Source organism: Microcaecilia unicolor, chromosome 3 (genome assembly GCF_901765095.1).
Source record: "Microcaecilia unicolor chromosome 3, aMicUni1.1, whole genome shotgun sequence".
NCBI classification, from domain to species: Eukaryota; Metazoa; Chordata; class Amphibia; order Gymnophiona; family Siphonopidae; genus Microcaecilia; species Microcaecilia unicolor.
The window spans coordinates 326079328-326097007 of NC_044033.1; the positions used below are offsets into that span (position 1 = coordinate 326079328).

Consider the following 17680-nt stretch of genomic DNA (forward strand, 5'->3'; position numbering starts at 1 on the left):
TACCCTGACCCCCACGGCTCGCAGTAGAATCTTGAACGGGTAAGCTCGCGGGGAGGAGGGTGCGTGGGAGGTGGGATGGTGGGGGGTTAGAAGGGCATAGGATGAAAAATAAAATCATAGATGGCCAGTTTGAATATGTTGGATGTTCATCAGACTATTGGAACACATTTGTAATGCAATGCTTTTCTCACTTTACTGTCACTTGTATATTTTGGTCATCAATAAAAATGATATATAAAAAAAAAAAAAAAAAAACAGTAACCCATATTGATAACTCCCCCCCCCCCCCCCCCCCGCACACGCACACACCTTAGAGTCTAAGAAAGAGTTTTGCAGACACGCTTGGTACCCCAGGTTTCCTAGAGTAATAAAATTTCAGTCCGTGAGTTTTGCAAATAAAATTGAAAGGTTTTCAAAAATGTCAGTTCATGTTCCCTTTTTCATGGTCTAATTGTTAGAGCAGTGGGCTGAGAACCAAGGGAGCCAGGGCTCAAATCCCACTTCTTGTGTTCTTGGGCAAATCAACTCTCCATTACCTCAGGTACAAACTGAGATTGTGAGCCCTCCAGTGACAGGAAGATACCTAATATACCTGAATGTAACTCAACCTTGAGCTACTACTGAAAAAGGCGCAAGCTAAACCCATAGTCTTCCCTCCCCTTTTCATAGCACAGAAGAATCGATAGAGAAAGCTGAGCAATAGCAGAAAAAACCTCAGCATGGAAGCATGTCCAGAGTCTGCAAAAGTTTTTTTTTTTTTTTTTTTTTTAAACTTTCAGTAAGTATTAACAAGTGGCTTAAATATAGCAAATTGAGAAGTCCTTAAAACATATAGGTGCCCTGAGGATGTATGGTAGGAATCTAGGCAGTTAGGTTCTGTGATAGAATGCTAACATAAACTGATACCACCTGGGCGTCTAAATGGCAGATGATGTTTAATGTGAGCAAGTGCAAAATGATGCATGTGGGAAAGAGGAACCCGAATTATAACTACGTCATTCAAGGTTCCACGTTAGGAGTCACAGACCAAGAAATGGATCTAGGTGTCATCATTGATGATACGTTGAATCCTTCTGCTCAGTGTGCTGCTGCGGCTAAGAAAGCAAATAGAATGTTAGGTATTATTAGGAAAGGAATGGAAAACAAAAATGAGTATGTTATAATGCCTCTGTATCGCACCATGGTGCGACCGCACCTCGAATATTGTGCTCAGTTCTGGTCGCCGTATCTCCAAAAAGATATAGTGGAATTAGAAAAGGTGCAGAGAAGGGCGACAAAAATGATAAAGGGGATGGGACGACTTCCCTATGAGGAAAGGCTAAAGCGGCTAGGGCTCTTCAGCTTGGAGAAAAGGCGGCTAAGGGGAGATATGCTAGAGGTCTATTAAATAATAAGTGGAGTTGAACGGGTAGATGTGAAGTGTCTGTACGCTTTCCAAAAATACTAGGACTAGGGGGCATGCAATAAAGCTACAGTGTAGTAAATTTAAAATGAATCGGAGAAAAGTTTTCTTCACTCAACTTGTAATTAAACTCTGGAATTCATTGCCAGAGAATGTGGTAAAGGCGGTTAGCTTAGCGGAATTTTAAAAAGGTTTGGACGGCTTCCTAAAGAAAAAGTCCATAGACCATTATTAAATGGACTTGGGGAAAATCCATTATTTCTGGGATAAGCAGTTTAGAATGTTTTGTACTTTTTTGGGATCTTGCCAGGTATTTGTGACCTGGATTGGCCACTGTTGGAAACAGGATGCTGGGCTTGATGGACCTTTAGTCTTTCCCAGTATGGCAATACTTATGTACTTATGCACCTGCTATTCCATAGACCTATGGGAGTCTAAATGAGGCAGGGATGCACATAACTTACAATATTCTGTAAGCTATGTGCATAAGTGAGATCCATGCTCGTTCTTGTTTTGTGTATACCTCCCTTGTAAATACGTGCTGTGTAAGTTAAGTAGGTACTTGGAAAATATCACCTAGGTGCTCTGCTAGCCAGGGCCGCCGAGAGACTGTTGTGCAGATCCATCAAATAAACTACTTTTGTTTTAATGCATTTGGAATTATAGTATTAGACAGCAGAATGTGAAAAAATGTACAAGGATGAGAAGACTTTTTAAAACACACTGCAATTATTAAAGACAAAGTAGGTGCGAGTCCAAAAACAAGAAGTGGGTAAACAAAATTTGTGTTGTCGCTTGTTTTTATTTTTTTCGTAACATCTTTTCTTAAAGTATCTAGGTTTACACATATACTTTTGGAGAGTGTGGAGAGGAGACAGTGGGTGGGAAGAAATAGATGAATTGTGAGGTATTGTTGGATTTTGTTGGTGTGTCTATGTGCTGCCCCTGACTATTGTATAGTGTAATGGCATGCACAGTTTTACAACTTGGGTACCTTTCTAAGAAATGACCTGTCAGGGTTTTTACAAGTTCACCATATTACAATTGTTTAGTTGCTGCTCAGTTTGGACTGACGTTTCCTGTCTAAGATTGTAAAGAATATGGTTTTTGTTCTCAATTAATGTTACTGTTCACTACCTTTTCCTTACAGCCAGACTAAAAAAAAAAAAACCCCGGTTATTGTCACCATGTTAAATTGACATCTAGGAAATATGTTAAAACTTTGTTAGAGTGCATTTTTAATTGATCTGTTTTATCTGCCTTTGCATAGATGTTGGAGGAAGCAGCTCCAGGAAAAATACAAATTGTGCATGGCGATATTTTGACCTATAAAGTGGAGAAAGCATTTCCAAAATCTCTTCGAAAGAACTGGGAAAATGGTCAGTACTTGTATCTGCTCTGCCAGCAGTTTAACATAGCTTGTTGTAAATTCAGACTTTGTTTCTTCTGTAGAGAAGGAGATCTAGGAAATTCAAGCCAGTTTATTAGGATTTCTGAGACAGTATTATCTAGAACTACAAAATAAATGGAGATTACAAGGACATTTGAAGTAATTACTCCCAAAAATAGTTTATTTAGAAAGCTGAAATGGAAGTAGCATTCTGAAGGAGGCCATGCTGTGAAAATAGTTTTTCAACGAGTAGAGAGCTAAGGGGAGTGGAGGAGTGGCCTAGTGGTTAGGGTGGTGGACTTTGGTCCTGAGGAACTGAGTTCGATTCCCACTTCAGGCACAGGCAGTTCCTTGTGACTGGGCAAGTCACTTAACCCTCCATTGCCCCATGTAAGCCGCATTGAGCCTGCCATGAGTGGGAAAGCGCGGGGTACAAATGTAACAACAACAAAAAAATCAGAAATTAACCTATTTACCATTGGTTTGTTTTTCAAATTGTATTAGTAAACATAACAAATAGCAAACATATGCTAATTGCGTGACACATGGAAGGTGCATTTCAGCTCTTTGTCACTGTGATTTCCTGCTAGTTGGAAATGGCCAATATCCTCACTCTCCAGATATATATGCACCTCTTCTGCTGAGGTTTGTTATGGGTCATGACATTTTGGCAAAGCACTCAATTAAATTTAATCAAAAACACTTAAATTTATTTCTTTTTTATCCCACATTATCCCAATAGATCAGGTTCAATGTGGCTAACAATTTATTGTTATTAACAATACAAAAAGTGATGTGGGATAATATACATTTAAGTAGTAATAAAATAAATGAGGATTGAGTAATTACAATATGTAACATGGAAATGAATGCTAGATGCAAAAAGGTAGCAATTTAGAGTTATCCATGCAATAATAACAATTAGAATGAAACTGAGACATTGAATAGTTGTACAATGGAGAAGGCCCCCACAAAATGGGTGCAGATTGCAAGACTGATGCACGTAATAGGTGCTCTAGCAAAACCTCCTGACAATGGAACCCAGCTAAAAGGGTCTGGAGAGGGACGATCTGGTGATTGCCATACAGAAGGACTTGCAGTTTGCTGCCTGAATCGGCCTGCACTGAGGCATTGTTGATGATTACCTGAAGTGAAGGAGTCCTGGCCATTAATCAAGGGTGACAGCTGATGCATGGACTCCAGGCCAGATTCTGGAAGGAGTCCTAGTGCATGGCCCTGGTCTAGCATTTGCTGTACTAAGGGACCTTTTTACAAAGGTGCGGGAGGGCTAACGCGAAGGTTGCACGCACCCAATTGGCACTACCGCCGGGGTAGCGCATGTGCCTGACAGTAATTCTGATTTTGGTGTGCACCGAATCCCACAGTAGAAAATTTTCTATCACAGGGGGTGTTCCCAGCGGTAACCGGCAGCGCACCCACGTCGGTGCACGTTGCATGGTTACCGCATGGGTAGTGCGTGAGCCCTTACCGCTAGGTCAGTGGATGGCGGTAAGGGCTCAGGCCATAAATAGGCATTAGTGCAGGCCCATTTCCTGGCTCATTAAAAAATTGCCTTTTTCCCAGCCACGGTAAAAAAATGGCCCAGCGCACGCATAAGACATGCCCGCACTACCGCAGGCTACTTTTTATCGCAGCTTTGTAAAAGGACCCTTAAGCCTGGTATGTTTGGAGTGGGAGTAGCTATGGTAAACCCCTGAGTAATTGCAAATGAAGTTTTAAGTTGCTAGATTTCCCCTCTCCTCAAAGTTCAAGAGAATTAGAACCCTCAAAAAAAAAATTAGTTTCAAAGAACATAGTCTTCTAGGTGACTTTCAGATCCTTTATGGTTTCTTGGGTTTAAATTGCCAATTAGTGCTCTCAAACATAGCAAACTATATAGAAGGATCTGAGAGGGAGGTTGGAGAAGGCCACAAGTTCTCCATCATGTTCGGGGACCTCATTTCAGGGCCATTGGAAGGGATGAGAAAGACAATTGGTCAGTGCCAGGCACGACCCCTCTGGAGATGAGGTGATGTGCCAGTCAGGGGTGTAGCCAGACCTCGGTGGGAGGGCGATCCAGAGCCCAAGGTGGGGCTTCCCCACCACTTCCAACCCCCCCCCCTGCTGCCACCACAAGGTACCTTTGCTGGCGGGGGTCCCCTACCCTCGCCAGCTGAAGTCGTCTTCAGCGCCGGTCTCCAGTGCGTTCGCTGATCTGTACTGCTGTCTTCTTGAGTCCTGACGTCCTACACGTTCTTTTAAGTTTGGGAACTACTGCCCCATGCTAAATTACTGTGATGCATCCTTTGTGAATGTCCTCTGGCTGACCTACAGTTGCTGTGTCTGGAATCTAGCACTCGCACACAAAATGGATTATCAGCAGTCACCCAGTCTCTCTCCAACACTGAATCCAAGTCCCCTTTTGGACTTAGGTTCCTTTATCCCTTTCCCCAGGGCAAGCCCCAATGGGAAGGTGAAAACGTCCCAGTCCTCCTTATGTCAGTAGGTGCTAGGCAGTTCACATCAAGGTCCAAAACAAAAAAAAAATGGCAGCAACCCTTGGGGTTTGCTTGATAAAAAAAAAATGTTTCCAGTTAATCACAATCAAACAAGAAAGGCCAATCTTGCTAGCCTGCCTACCACCACCCTGCTTATATCTCCTGGAATCTAATCCTCCTCCTAGAGATCCATTCTCCCACTGGCAGGTAGTAACAACAAAACAAAAACAGCTCTGGTTTAGACCAAATAATTCCCAGTCAGTCTTAATGCCACAGTTCAAAGACAGGAAAATAGCAGGACAGGTCTGTATCTTCTCATGCTTTCAGATCTTCTGGCCAGGAGCTCCGCATTATTCAGTCTCAATAGAGACTGTGCTCTGTTCCTGTCTTCTCTTTTATAGCACTGTTGACTCCTTCTGTCCTGTTTCCACTCCCTCTGATTGGTCAAGAATGTTCCCTCCCATCTGTAACCTTCCTGCTTCTGTGATTGGCTTGGAATTGCCCCACCCAGCTCCTTCTGCTGAGGTTTTAATTCTGTGCTTCCCGTCTCCCTCCTAGCCTTTCTTCTGTCTCTCTTCTAGGGATTAAATTCTGTGGTTAATGTTTCTTCTCCTCTGGGGTTTCCTGATTTCCGTGATGGGATATACACCACATCACAATTACATTCTAGTATCAAGTGACCAAATCCCTCTCCGTTGGGCAATGAGATCATTGGTTAAGCCTGCACAGTTCTAGCTAGAATCAAGACTGTGCTGCAAACCCAAGCTAAGGGCCTCATGTTGATGTTTTTGTTTTCTTTTTTTTTTTTTTCATTACAATTTTTTATTCAGATGTTCTGCATTACAACTGTAGTCTCTTTCCAAATTTACAAATCACATTGAACATAGGACATCTCTTTTTTGTCTTCCACCTTAAGAAGAAATCTCCTCTGCCCCTCTCGATCACCCCCAACAAGCCTCTATGTATAGCCAGGCTTAAGCTAGCCTTTAGCAAGAGAAATATTTATAAACTGTTCTCTGATCCCTTTCCGTATTGCTTTTCTCTCTAAAGCATGCTTCCTTGAACCTCCATTCAATGAGCAGAGAAAGCCAAATATTTTTTTGAAACGGTTCCACTTTATATAGCTTCAGGATAGTTAACTTATTCATTAAATACATATCTCATCTTCATCAGGACCTCTTCATGCATGGGTGGTTCCAGAAACCTTGCAGAAATGAGCCCCCATCCTTATCAAATTTGATTACCCTCTGTTACATGGCAGGTGGGACAATGTTTTCCCCACTACTTTCTTTTTTTATTAGTGTACTAAAGGATTAAAAACGTAAGAATTACCACACTGGGTTAGTCCAAGGGTCTATCTAACCCAGTATCCTGTTTTCCAGCAATGTCTGGTCCAGGTCTCTGATAGTTCACCCATGTAGCCATCTGATGCCTCTTACATATTTTCAGTGTTGTAACGCATTAAGCCTAAAATAGTTTCTTATAAGAATTTAATTATGATTTTTTTGTTGCCACATTTGCACTACTGTTTGCTTTTTGATATAGTGGCTTTCCTTGGGTGTACTTTAATAATGGTTTATGGACTTTTCCTCCAGGAGTTTGTCCAAACCTTTTTTTAAAACCCAGCTAAATTAACATTTTTTTTACCACTTTCTCCGGTAGTGAGTTCCAGGGCTTAACAAATACGTTGTGTGAAAAAATATTTTCTCCTATTTGTTTTGAATGTGCTATTATGTAACATCATGGAGTGTCTCCTAGTCTTTGTATTTTTCAATAGAATAAACGATCAGTTTATATTTATTTCACTCCATTCACGATTTTATAAACATCTATCATGTGTCCTCTCAGTCGTCTCTTTTCCAGGCTGAAGATCCCTAACCTATTCAGCCTTTCCAAACTTTTCCACATTTTTTGGCCCCAGCCCAATCCTCTTCCCCTCCTCCCCCCCCCCCCCCCCCCCCCCCCCATTCCTTCCATCTACATCCAAAGTTGGTAATCAACGGAAGGAAGACAGCCTTCTTCAGTTCAGGTTACTGTAATCAAATCTGTCACTGCTTCTCCCCTCAAATAATCATGCACACACACACTTATTCAGCTTCTTGCCCCCACCCACCCTTCCACATTTGCTATCACAGTTTTCATACCATACCTCCAAACTTTATAGAGTAATTCCTTTCATATCATAATGCTTCATTACCAATACCACCCAAGACTAATAGACCTGTTACAGATATAAAAGATTAACTTTAGAGAGAGACAAAGACTCCATCTGGTGGCTGGATTCAGAACCCATGATTGCAGGGTTCCGAAAAGTAATTGCAGATGAAGGCTGATGATATTGAATTCCAGCAGGAAGAAATTGCTTTTTGGGAACAAAAAAAAAAAAGAGAGAAAATGAGTTAACAGATAAGCTACTGGACAAACTGACTACATTTGTGACTAGCTTTTGAGAGCTGTTCTCCAGTCATAGAAATCAGCAAAGACAACAGTGTTACACTTGATCAAGGCAACTAAAGAGGGCTCAAAAGAGGTTTGAACAAGTTCCTGGAGGAAAGGTCTATAAAAAGAATTATTAGCCAAATAAACTTGGAAGAGCCAGTGTTTATCCCTTGAAAAGAGCTATGAGGAATTGATCTTACTGGTCACTTTTGAGGCTGGATGCTGGGCTCGATGGACTTAGATCTGACTCAGTATGGTTTAAGTAATGTTCTTACATAAGTTGCAGGTGACACAATAGTAGTTATTCGTTTGCAAAGAGAGCCACAATCTTCTCTGGTAGTCTTTCATTCCCCATTAAATTCTGAGTTGCAGGAGGGCCATTCATTGCCACATCCTTCACAGTCAAAAATTTCTTAGACTGTTCTGGAAGCCTACAGAGATCTGCAATACATAGCGGGTAACTCCTGCCCTGAGAAGAGGGAACTAATCCCAGGAATCTGCACAGGTCGTCTCGTTTGAAGACCTCTCCTTTGTCCAAATTTGTACAAAGATGCAAAGGGAAGTTCCTTCCCCTCTCTAGAATGAGGTGGAACACAGAGCTGGTGTCTTTGGTTTGTAAAAGTTTATGTAAGCTTCAAAAATCACAGTAGCAATAACAGTTACAGTTCATGATTTACTGCATGAGCAGCAACTTTATGTATGGCAGACTCTCATGTTTATTAATTTAGATATTAAGTATAAAGTACAACAAATTTCTGGATTCAGTAACTGCTTTTGCATAAATCTATGGTAGTTGGATTGGCAATTAAATAAAAAAGGCAAAGCAAACTAGGGACTATTCCAGTATGCTGCTAGGGAAAGACTCCGGGCTCTTGAATTGCTTAGTAAGGAAAATATTCCAAGAAGCCATGCTCTCGTCAAGAATTACTGCAGTGTAATTTATACTTGCCTTCGAAAGGTTCAAGAAACGTCATTTAATCTCTCTGCTCAGAGGCAGATGAACGTGGAACTTATGTGATTGGTTCAGCTTATGATGTGTTTGATGCTTGCTCCTCTGGAACTTTGGTGTTGAGTGTTGGCTGAACTAGGCTTCAAATGCCAATCTTACAGTTGTGTGCAAAAGTCTGGAATAAGCAGCTCTTAGAAGGGGGTAAGTTATTGAGGTGTAGTAAAAGTTTGTCTTTTACTGCACCTTGATGTACCACTGGATTCAGCATCCTTTGGGATCTTGATACCGCAGGTTGCTTAATTTCATTTTAGAAGAATGCTGCTTGTGAACCACCTCGCAAGTAGCATTATTTCCATGGCCCAAGAGCTTCGGGCTGCAAAGGCACAGCCTGATGCTCCCAAGCCTGCAGATGTGGGTCTCTCAAGGCTTCCAGGCTCACCCCCCACACACACACCCCGACTTGAAGCTCTTCTCCACACAATGTCTGCCCACTCCTCACAGGGCCTACCTTTAAAAATCTTTGGTGGTCTGGGTTTGGGGATGTGTCTGGGGCGGGGGGTCTTCAGCAACAGCAATTCCCAGTCTCTCTTCCCCAGCCCTGCGCCAATTTCAAAATGGCATCCCTTTGCTAGGGGTCATATTTTCATTTAAGGAACTTTCTCTTCTCTGTGCTTACTTACCCATCCCCATGATAGCCGAAAGCCTTGCACAAATTCCAAAGGAGGTCTAGTACAGTGATTCTTATAGCATTATAATGTCCTCAAAAGAACTGATTTCTTGTTGTCAAAAGACACTCTGTTCTCCTTCCTGGGTGGCTCAATATTTTCAACATTAACGTAAAGCCAGGATGGCCTCTTGCATTCTAGCTTCTAGCCTCTGTTTGTGTTAGTATGGAAATTGAGTATTGTCTAGTTGTCTTCTTGTGACTGCCACATCTAATTTAAGATATTTTTAAGTTTAAATGATTTTTATTCAGGATCAAGCATATCCAACAACAAAATATCAAGTGCCAACAAGATCTTCAATCAAACATTGCAGAACAATAATCAAAAACAACAAACAATAAAGAGCTGGATAACATTTGATCCCATTTTTGTTTTAAGAAAATGCGCCCCCTCCCTCTCTCCTCATTACCCTAGTCCATGAGCAAAGAAACAATGTGTGTTCAGAATCACCCCTCTCCCCCTCCAAGCCCACCACCCTAGGCATGAAACCTTCTACAAGATTATCATATGCTTTCAAAGATATTTTCTCTCCGATACTCTGCTCAAGTCCAGGACTCCTTAGTACCTAGCAAATACCATACTCCAGTACTTGCATCATCTTTACAAGCTAGAACTCCAGACATCCTCTATCACTGTGCATCTCATTGCCCTATAGATTGAGTTACAGCTTCCCAGTGTCCTGTTGTATCCCAGTTTATGAGAGATCTCCTTAATGTGACATATGAGAGATCTCCTTCATGTGACACCTCCAATCCAGCAGCCTCCTGTTCTTGGAACCTGAATGATCTTTCATGAAAATCCTCATTTTAGCCAATCAAATCCTCCTCATTGAAAAGCCTAGCTTGGAAAATATTTAATACTGGCAGTCACTTTCACTGGAAGAATCAGTGAGCTGCAAGCCTTAGCTACACATGAGCCTTTTAAAAATTTATCATAATAGGATGAGTCCATAAGATTACCTTACATTTTTGTCAAAGGTAGTTGCACTTTTTCACATTAATGTGGAAATAGTACTGCCTGCATTCTATCCTAAATCTTTCAAGCACCAGTGCCAGAGAATCCTATACACTCTGTACTGTAAACAGGCTCTTGTTTTTTTTGTCTTAAAAGGACAGAGTCGATCAGAAAGTCTGTGCAGCCGTTCATCTCCTTTGCCCCCACAGTCTGGGAATTCCTGTAGCAAAATGTCACCTCTTCACATAACTGTCTGGACTAATCTGCAGTCAGGGAGAATGCGTTCATTCAAGTGGCATTAAATAATTTGTTGTTGTGAGCTGTTCAACACTTGCATCGTCATATGAACAGATTGCTTCAGCACAGTCAAACATTTATCTAAGGAACAAGCGACTCTAATGTTGGGCGTTACCCACCTGTGTATCTAATCCTGTTGTCTAACGAGAATACCCATCGGACAACAGGATTAGATAGAGGGCACTGTTATTTGTGAAATGTAATTGAATTGAAAATACTTTGTATTGTAAAAATATGTACATTTTCTGTGTACAAGGTTGAACACTACTGTTACTGTAATTCCTTAAAAAAAAACAAAAAAAAAAACCCTAGAATTGTCTGGAAAGTAGAAACTGACAAGAACATATTAACTTAATCGGTGAAGGCAGAAAAAGTCTAAGTGGCTTATCTATTGTGCCCGTATTTTTTAAGGATAGTTATGCAGCCACCAGCCATATTGCATGATTGCTTGTAAGATATCATTCCTGAACAAGTACAGCAATTGTATTCCTGTTAGTTCTTCATCTTGGATTGATAAATGTACAAGATCCTCCTATTTATAGCTGGTACCCTTCTTTTCCCATGTCAAACCCCAAAGATATTGCTTGAAAATTTGGTCTTCTAGATACTACTAATCATTTCTATAGCTCTACTAGACGTACGCAGCGCTGTACACTTGAACATGAAGAGACAGTCCCTGCTCGACAGAGCTTACAATCTAATTAGGGCAGACAAACAGGACAAACAAGAGATAAGAGAATATTAAAGTCAGGATGATAAAATAAGGGTTCTGAACAAGTGAACAAGAGTTAGGAGTTGAAAGCAGCATCAAAAAAGTGGGCTTTTAGCTTAGATTTGAAGACGGCCAGAGATGGAGCTTGACGTACCGTCTCAGGAAGTCTATTCCAGGCAGACTCGGCTATGTTGGTGCCTGCATTTCCACTAGGACTTCTAATTATTACTGTACTTGACCCTTGCCAGACAGCTGTTAGGTTGATTTGAAGAACTCTTGCGGACATTTTTTTTTAAATAGATTTTGCTTTCTTATTCTGATAGACCCACCGGATGTGCATATCATTGGAAATCTACCATTTAGTGTTTCAACCCATCTTATCATCAAGTGGCTTGAAAACGTTGCCAGCAGAGATGGACCTTTCACCTATGGCAGGACACAGATGACCTTGACTTTTCAGAAGGAGGTGGCAGAGGTAAGACTTCCTTAGTGGACTGGCTGGCTATGTGGGTTTCTTCCTCCGTTATGGAGGGAGAATATTTGGCCTTCATTCTGTAGACTTTCCAAGTCAAATAGCTGACATACATAAGTACATAAGTAATGCCATACTGGGAAAAGACCAAGGGTCCATCGAGCCCAGCATCTTGTCCACGACAGCGGCCAATCCAGGCCAAGGGCACCTGGCAAGCTTCCCAAACGTACAAACATTCTATACATGTTATTCCTGGGATTTTGGATTTTTCCAAGTCCGTTTAGTAGCGGTTTATGGACTTGTCCTTTAGGAAACCGTCCAACCCCTTTTTAAACTCTGCTAAGCTACCCGCCTTCACCACATTTTCCGGCAATGAATTCCAGAGTTTAATTACACGTTGGGTGAAGAAAAGTTTTCTCCAATTTGTTTTAAATTTACTACACTGTAGTTTAATCGCATTTCCCCTAGTCCTAGTATTTTTGGAAAGCGTGAACAGACGCTTCACATCCACCTGTTCCACTCCACTCATTATTTTATATACCTCTATCATGTCTCCCCTCAGCCGTCTCTTCTCCAAGCTGAATAGCCCTAGCCTCCTTAGTCTTTCTTCATAGGGAAGTCGTCCCATCCCCGCTATCATTTTAGTCGCCCTTCGCTGCACCTTTTCCAATTGTACTATATCTTTCTTGAGATGCGGCGACCAGAATTGAACACAATACTCAAGGTGCAGTCGCACCATGGAGCGATACAACGGCATTATAACATCCTCACACCTGTTTTCCATACCTTTCCTAATAATACCCAACATTCTTGGTGTGTTGTCTTAGAGGGTGTTGATTCTGAGCCTCCCCATGATCGATTTATTCAAGTGTATGATTTTTTTTTTGCTTACTTTATATATTTTAAAGTGTAGAGGTCATATTTTAAGCCACTGGTTTCAATCCCATGATGACATTTTTGAAAGTAATTGTCATTTGGTGGTCATCCAAATGTGTGAAAGTGTTTTTCCCCCAGCTTTCAGTCTATCTGCAATTTTTAGAGTGGTCATTTCAAGTAATCCTGATTTGCCCTAATTAGCACCTTAGGTGGGATTTTCAAGAAAGAAACACCCTTCACATTATGTTTGAATGACAACTTTGAATCAAAATAAACCCCCAGAATCCATGCTTCAAGACTCATTGGTAAGAACTCATCTGCAATTTGAAACAGAGTTATATGGGTGACACACTTTGACCCATCCACACCAGCTCTGTTTTCACTAAATCATTCTCACATTTCCAAGTACAAATTCTGCCAACTACATCTACTACTGTTTTACCATGTCAGCTGGATACTCCTTATATGGCAACAACAGCTGTAAATCAGCATAAAATTTAAACCTGATGAAGTTAACAATTGCTCCAATAGTGCTGGGTACAAGTTATATAAGACCATAGATAAGGAGTTACTAGGGCAGCTCCTCCAATGTTGAATCCTCTCCTTCCATCTATCCCTGTTGTTTTCTATTGTCCAAAAAAGATAGAAACCAAGGCTTGTCTATTTCTGTTGCTCATATCTGCCTAATCAAGATATCGTGATCCAGCTTGTTGAACACTCATCCAGGAGGACCAAAAACATAAGATCTTCAGAACTGTTTTCTATTTCTTCATGAAGTTCATGTCTTGCTAAGTGCCTAGGATATAGGACCCTCTTTACACCTTCCCGTACTAAGATGGTATAATGCAACTTTATTCTAATCCACCATTTATTTAGACTGGAGAGGTTCTTATTACAGTGATGTGAAAATTCTTTGCCTCCCTCCTGATTTTCTTCTATTATTGCATATAGGTCACACAGTGATTTATGATCTTTAAACTGAATGCAATATTAGAAAAAGTGAACCTGAGTAAACACACCACACAGTTTTTTAATTATGCTATTTAAGGAACAAAGTTTATCCAACATTCAGATCTCTCATGTGAAAAAGTAACTGCCTTCTTAATTACTCAGTCAACCAATTGACTAAATGTAATTATTTATTAGGTTTGGCTGATTGAACACAGCCAGGCTTGATTGCAGCTTTTTCTAAAGTTCTGGGATGCTACTGAACCACTTCACCAATTTGAGGAGACTTGGAGCAGTGGTGAATCTTCCCAAGAGTTGCTGGCCTTCCTAGATTACTCCAAGTATCCTTCCTAGATTACTCCAGTTACAGCTCATCCAGGAAGTCGCAAAACTTCCCAGAAGAACATCTGAAGAACTGCAGTCCTCTCTAGCTTCTGCTAAGTTCCGTGTTCATAACTCCATAAGAAAAAAACTAGACAAAAATGGGATTCTTGAGAGAACAGCAAGGCAGAAAGTGCAGCTATCCAAGAATAATATAAATGCTCATCTCACATTTTCAAAAACAAACCTGGATGATCCTCTGGCCGTTTGGGATAATATGGAAAGACAAGTTAAAAGTGGGACACTTGGGACAACACAGGTCACATTATATCTGGTGTAAAGCAAATACAGCATTCCATGGTAAGAACATCATATCAACAGTCAAACATGATGTTGGTAGTGTGAGGATGCTTTACCACCCCAGGACCTGGAAAACTTGCCATTACTGACTGACCCATGAATTCTGCAATGTACCAGAAAATTCTTAAGCAGAATGTCTGGTCATCTGTCTGTGAAGTGTAATTGGATTATGCAACAAGACAATAATCCAAAACACAAAAGCAAGTCTATGTCTGAACGGCTGAGGATAAACAAAATTAAAGTTTTTAGGATTGGCCTGATCAAAGTTCTGACTTTAACCCAGTAGAGATGCTGTGGCAGAACCCAAAATGAACAGTTCAGGCACAAAAACTTACAAATGTGTTAAAGTAATTCTGCAAAGAGGACTGGGCTGAGATTCCTTAACATTGATGTGAAAGACTGCTATCAAATTATAGAAAGCATTTGGTTGCAATTATTGCTGCTGAAGAGAGTGACACCAGTAAAATATAGAGGGCAGTTACTCTTTCACATGGGCCATATAGGTGTTGGATTAATTTGTTCCTTAAATCCTATATAATAAAACGCACCTCCAACATTCTGAAGCTGACTGCATGGCTGAGGCATTCCTGCTCTCTGTATCCATCTCCTGAATTGACATCACGTACTTCCGGGTTCGTCACAAGCAGAAGTGACCAACCACACGAGGTTTCTCGGCTTCAGAATGTTGGAGGTGCATTCTATTAAATAGGATTGGTCAGTTCCTTGAAGCACAGCCAGAGCTCAGTGTCCTGCACAGTAACATTCAGACACCAGAAAGAGAGAGGGAGGGGGGCTGACACCAGAGAGAGGGAGGGGAGGCTGACACCAGAGAGGGGGGGTATCTCTGTCACACACACACACTCTCTCTCTCACAGCCAATGTCTTTCTCTCTCTCACTCTCGCACACTGTCTCTCACACACTCTGTCTCACACTGTATCACATTCACTCTCTATGTGTCACACAGTCACTCACACACTCTTTTGGTCTCATACACTCAGTCTCACAGAGAGTCTGTGTCTCACACACACACTCTCGCACACACTATCTGTGTGAAACACACTCTCTCTCTCACACTGTCTCTCACATACACACTTGCACGCACTCTCATTCTCACACACACACTCTCTCTCTCACAGACACAATCGCACCCAGACTCACTCTCTCTTTCTCACACACACACACTAGCACATTCACTCTCTCTCTCACACAGTCACTCTCACATACACTCTTTCAAACATACACACTCCGAGGAAAACCTTGCTAGCACCCGTTTCATGTGTGTCAGAAACGGGCCTTTTTTACTAGTAAATTTAATAATGTAAAAAATTCTGTGTTTAGTCAGATTCCCTTGTCTAATATTACATTTTGTGTAACAAATCAGAAACCATTTGGTGTGACATATATGAAATAGTAGGGGAAATCGTGAAGATAGGGACAAAAGCATTTTCACATCACTGTAGATCTTTTGGAAAATTGATGGATCTTTTAGCCTGTCTTCAAATTAATTGTTGCAGTACCTAAAAATATCATCCTCATTTTTGGAAAAACTAAATACGAAAGTGCGAAGCCCCTAAGTGAGAAACTACACTGGCTCCCGCTCAAGGAACGAATTGAGTTCAAGATCTACACGACCGTACACAAAATCATTCACGCAGACGCCCCACTCTACATGTTAAACCTAGTGGACTTACCGCCCAGAAATGCCAAAAGATCAGCCCGCAAATTCCTCCATTTGAACTTCCCCAGCTGTATAGGAATTAAATACAAACAGGCATATGCTACTACCTTTGCGTACAAAAGCACACAGATATGGAATGCACTACCCATGGCCCTGAAAACCATGGACAACTTAACCAGCTTTCGCAAATCTTTGAAGACACATCTCTTCAACAAAGCCTACAAAAGAAATCCTAATGAAACTAATCACTCCTAAACCACCCAAGTGCTTCAAAAACACCTCTCACACGACCTTACCTATCACCTTTCTATTTAAATCCTCATCTACCTTCAGCTTATTACCGACTGTATTTAAGATCATGTAATGACTATATCATAATAACACTCTGTAAGCCACATTGAGCCTGCAAAAAGGTGGGTTAATGTGGGGTACAAAACTCTGCTAAGCTAACCGCCTTCACCACGTTTTCTGGCAACGAATTCCAGAGTTTAATTATGCGTTGGGTGAAGAAAACTTTTCTCCGATTTGTTTTAAATTTACTACACTGTAGTTCCATCGCATGCCCCCTAGTCCTAGTATTTTTGGAAAGCGTGAACAGACGCTTCACATCCACCTGTTCCACTCCACTCATTATTTTATATGCCTCTATCATGTCTCCCCTCAGCCGTCTCTTCTCCAAGCTGAAAAGACCTAGCCGCCTCAGTCTTTCTTCATAGGGAAGTCATCCCATCCCCGTTATCATTTTAGTCGCCCTTCGCTGCACCTTTTCCAATTCTACTATATCTTTCTTGAGATGCGGCGACCAGAATTGAACACAATACTCAAGGTGCGTTTGCACCAAGGAGCAATACAACGGCATTATAACATCCTCACACCTGTTTTCCATACCTTTCCTAATAATGCCCAACATTCTATTAGCTTTCCTAGCTGCAGCAGCACACTGAGCAGAAGGTTTCAGTGTATTATCGACGAAGACACCCAGATCCCTTTCTTGGTCCATAACTCCTAACGTGGAACCTTGTATGACGTAGCTATAATTTGGGTTCTTTTTTCCCACATTCATCACCTTGCACTTGCTCACATTAAACGTCATCTGCCATTTAGCCGCCCAGTCTCGTAAGGTCCTTCTGTAATTTTTCACAATCCTGTCGTGAGTTAACAACTTTGAATAACTTTGTGTCGTCAGCAAATTTAATTACCAAGCTAGTTACTCCCATCTGTAAATCATTTATAAATATATATATAAATATATGTTTTTTTTGCCTCTAATGCTATCTTTTTTTTCATAATCCCTCTTGGCCTTCTTTATCTGCGCCTTGCATTTGCTTTGACACTCCTTATGCTGCTTCTTGTTATTTTCAGACGGTTCCTTCTTCCATTTTCTGAAGGCGTTTCTTTTAGCCCTAATAGCTTCCTTTGCCTCACTTTTCAACCTCGCCGGCTGTCTTTTGGACTTCGTCTTTCTTTTCTAATTCGCGGAATATGTTTGGCCTGGGCCTCCAGGATGGTATTTTTGAACAGTGTCCATGCCTGTTGTACAGTTTTTACCCTCTCAGTTGCCCCCCTAAGTTTTTTTTTTTTTTTTTCCCACCTTCTCATTTTATCATAGTCTCCTTTTTTAAAGTTAAACGCTAACGTGTTTGACTTCCTGTGTATAG

The 17680-nt window shown here is 41.2% G+C and overlaps 1 protein-coding gene across 3 annotated transcripts in view; it reads left to right on the forward strand.

Moving 5' to 3' along the window:
* TFB1M (transcription factor B1, mitochondrial) overlaps positions 1–17680 on the forward strand; it is a 106822-nt gene that overhangs the window by 18812 nt on the left and 70330 nt on the right. For all 3 annotated transcript variants that reach the window (XM_030195492.1, XM_030195491.1, XM_030195490.1), the window contains exons 4-5: positions 2673–2781; positions 11690–11841. In XM_030195492.1, coding sequence (XP_030051352.1) covers positions 2673–2781; positions 11690–11841 — 261 coding nt within the window. The remainder of the gene's footprint in view (positions 1–2672; positions 2782–11689; positions 11842–17680) is intronic.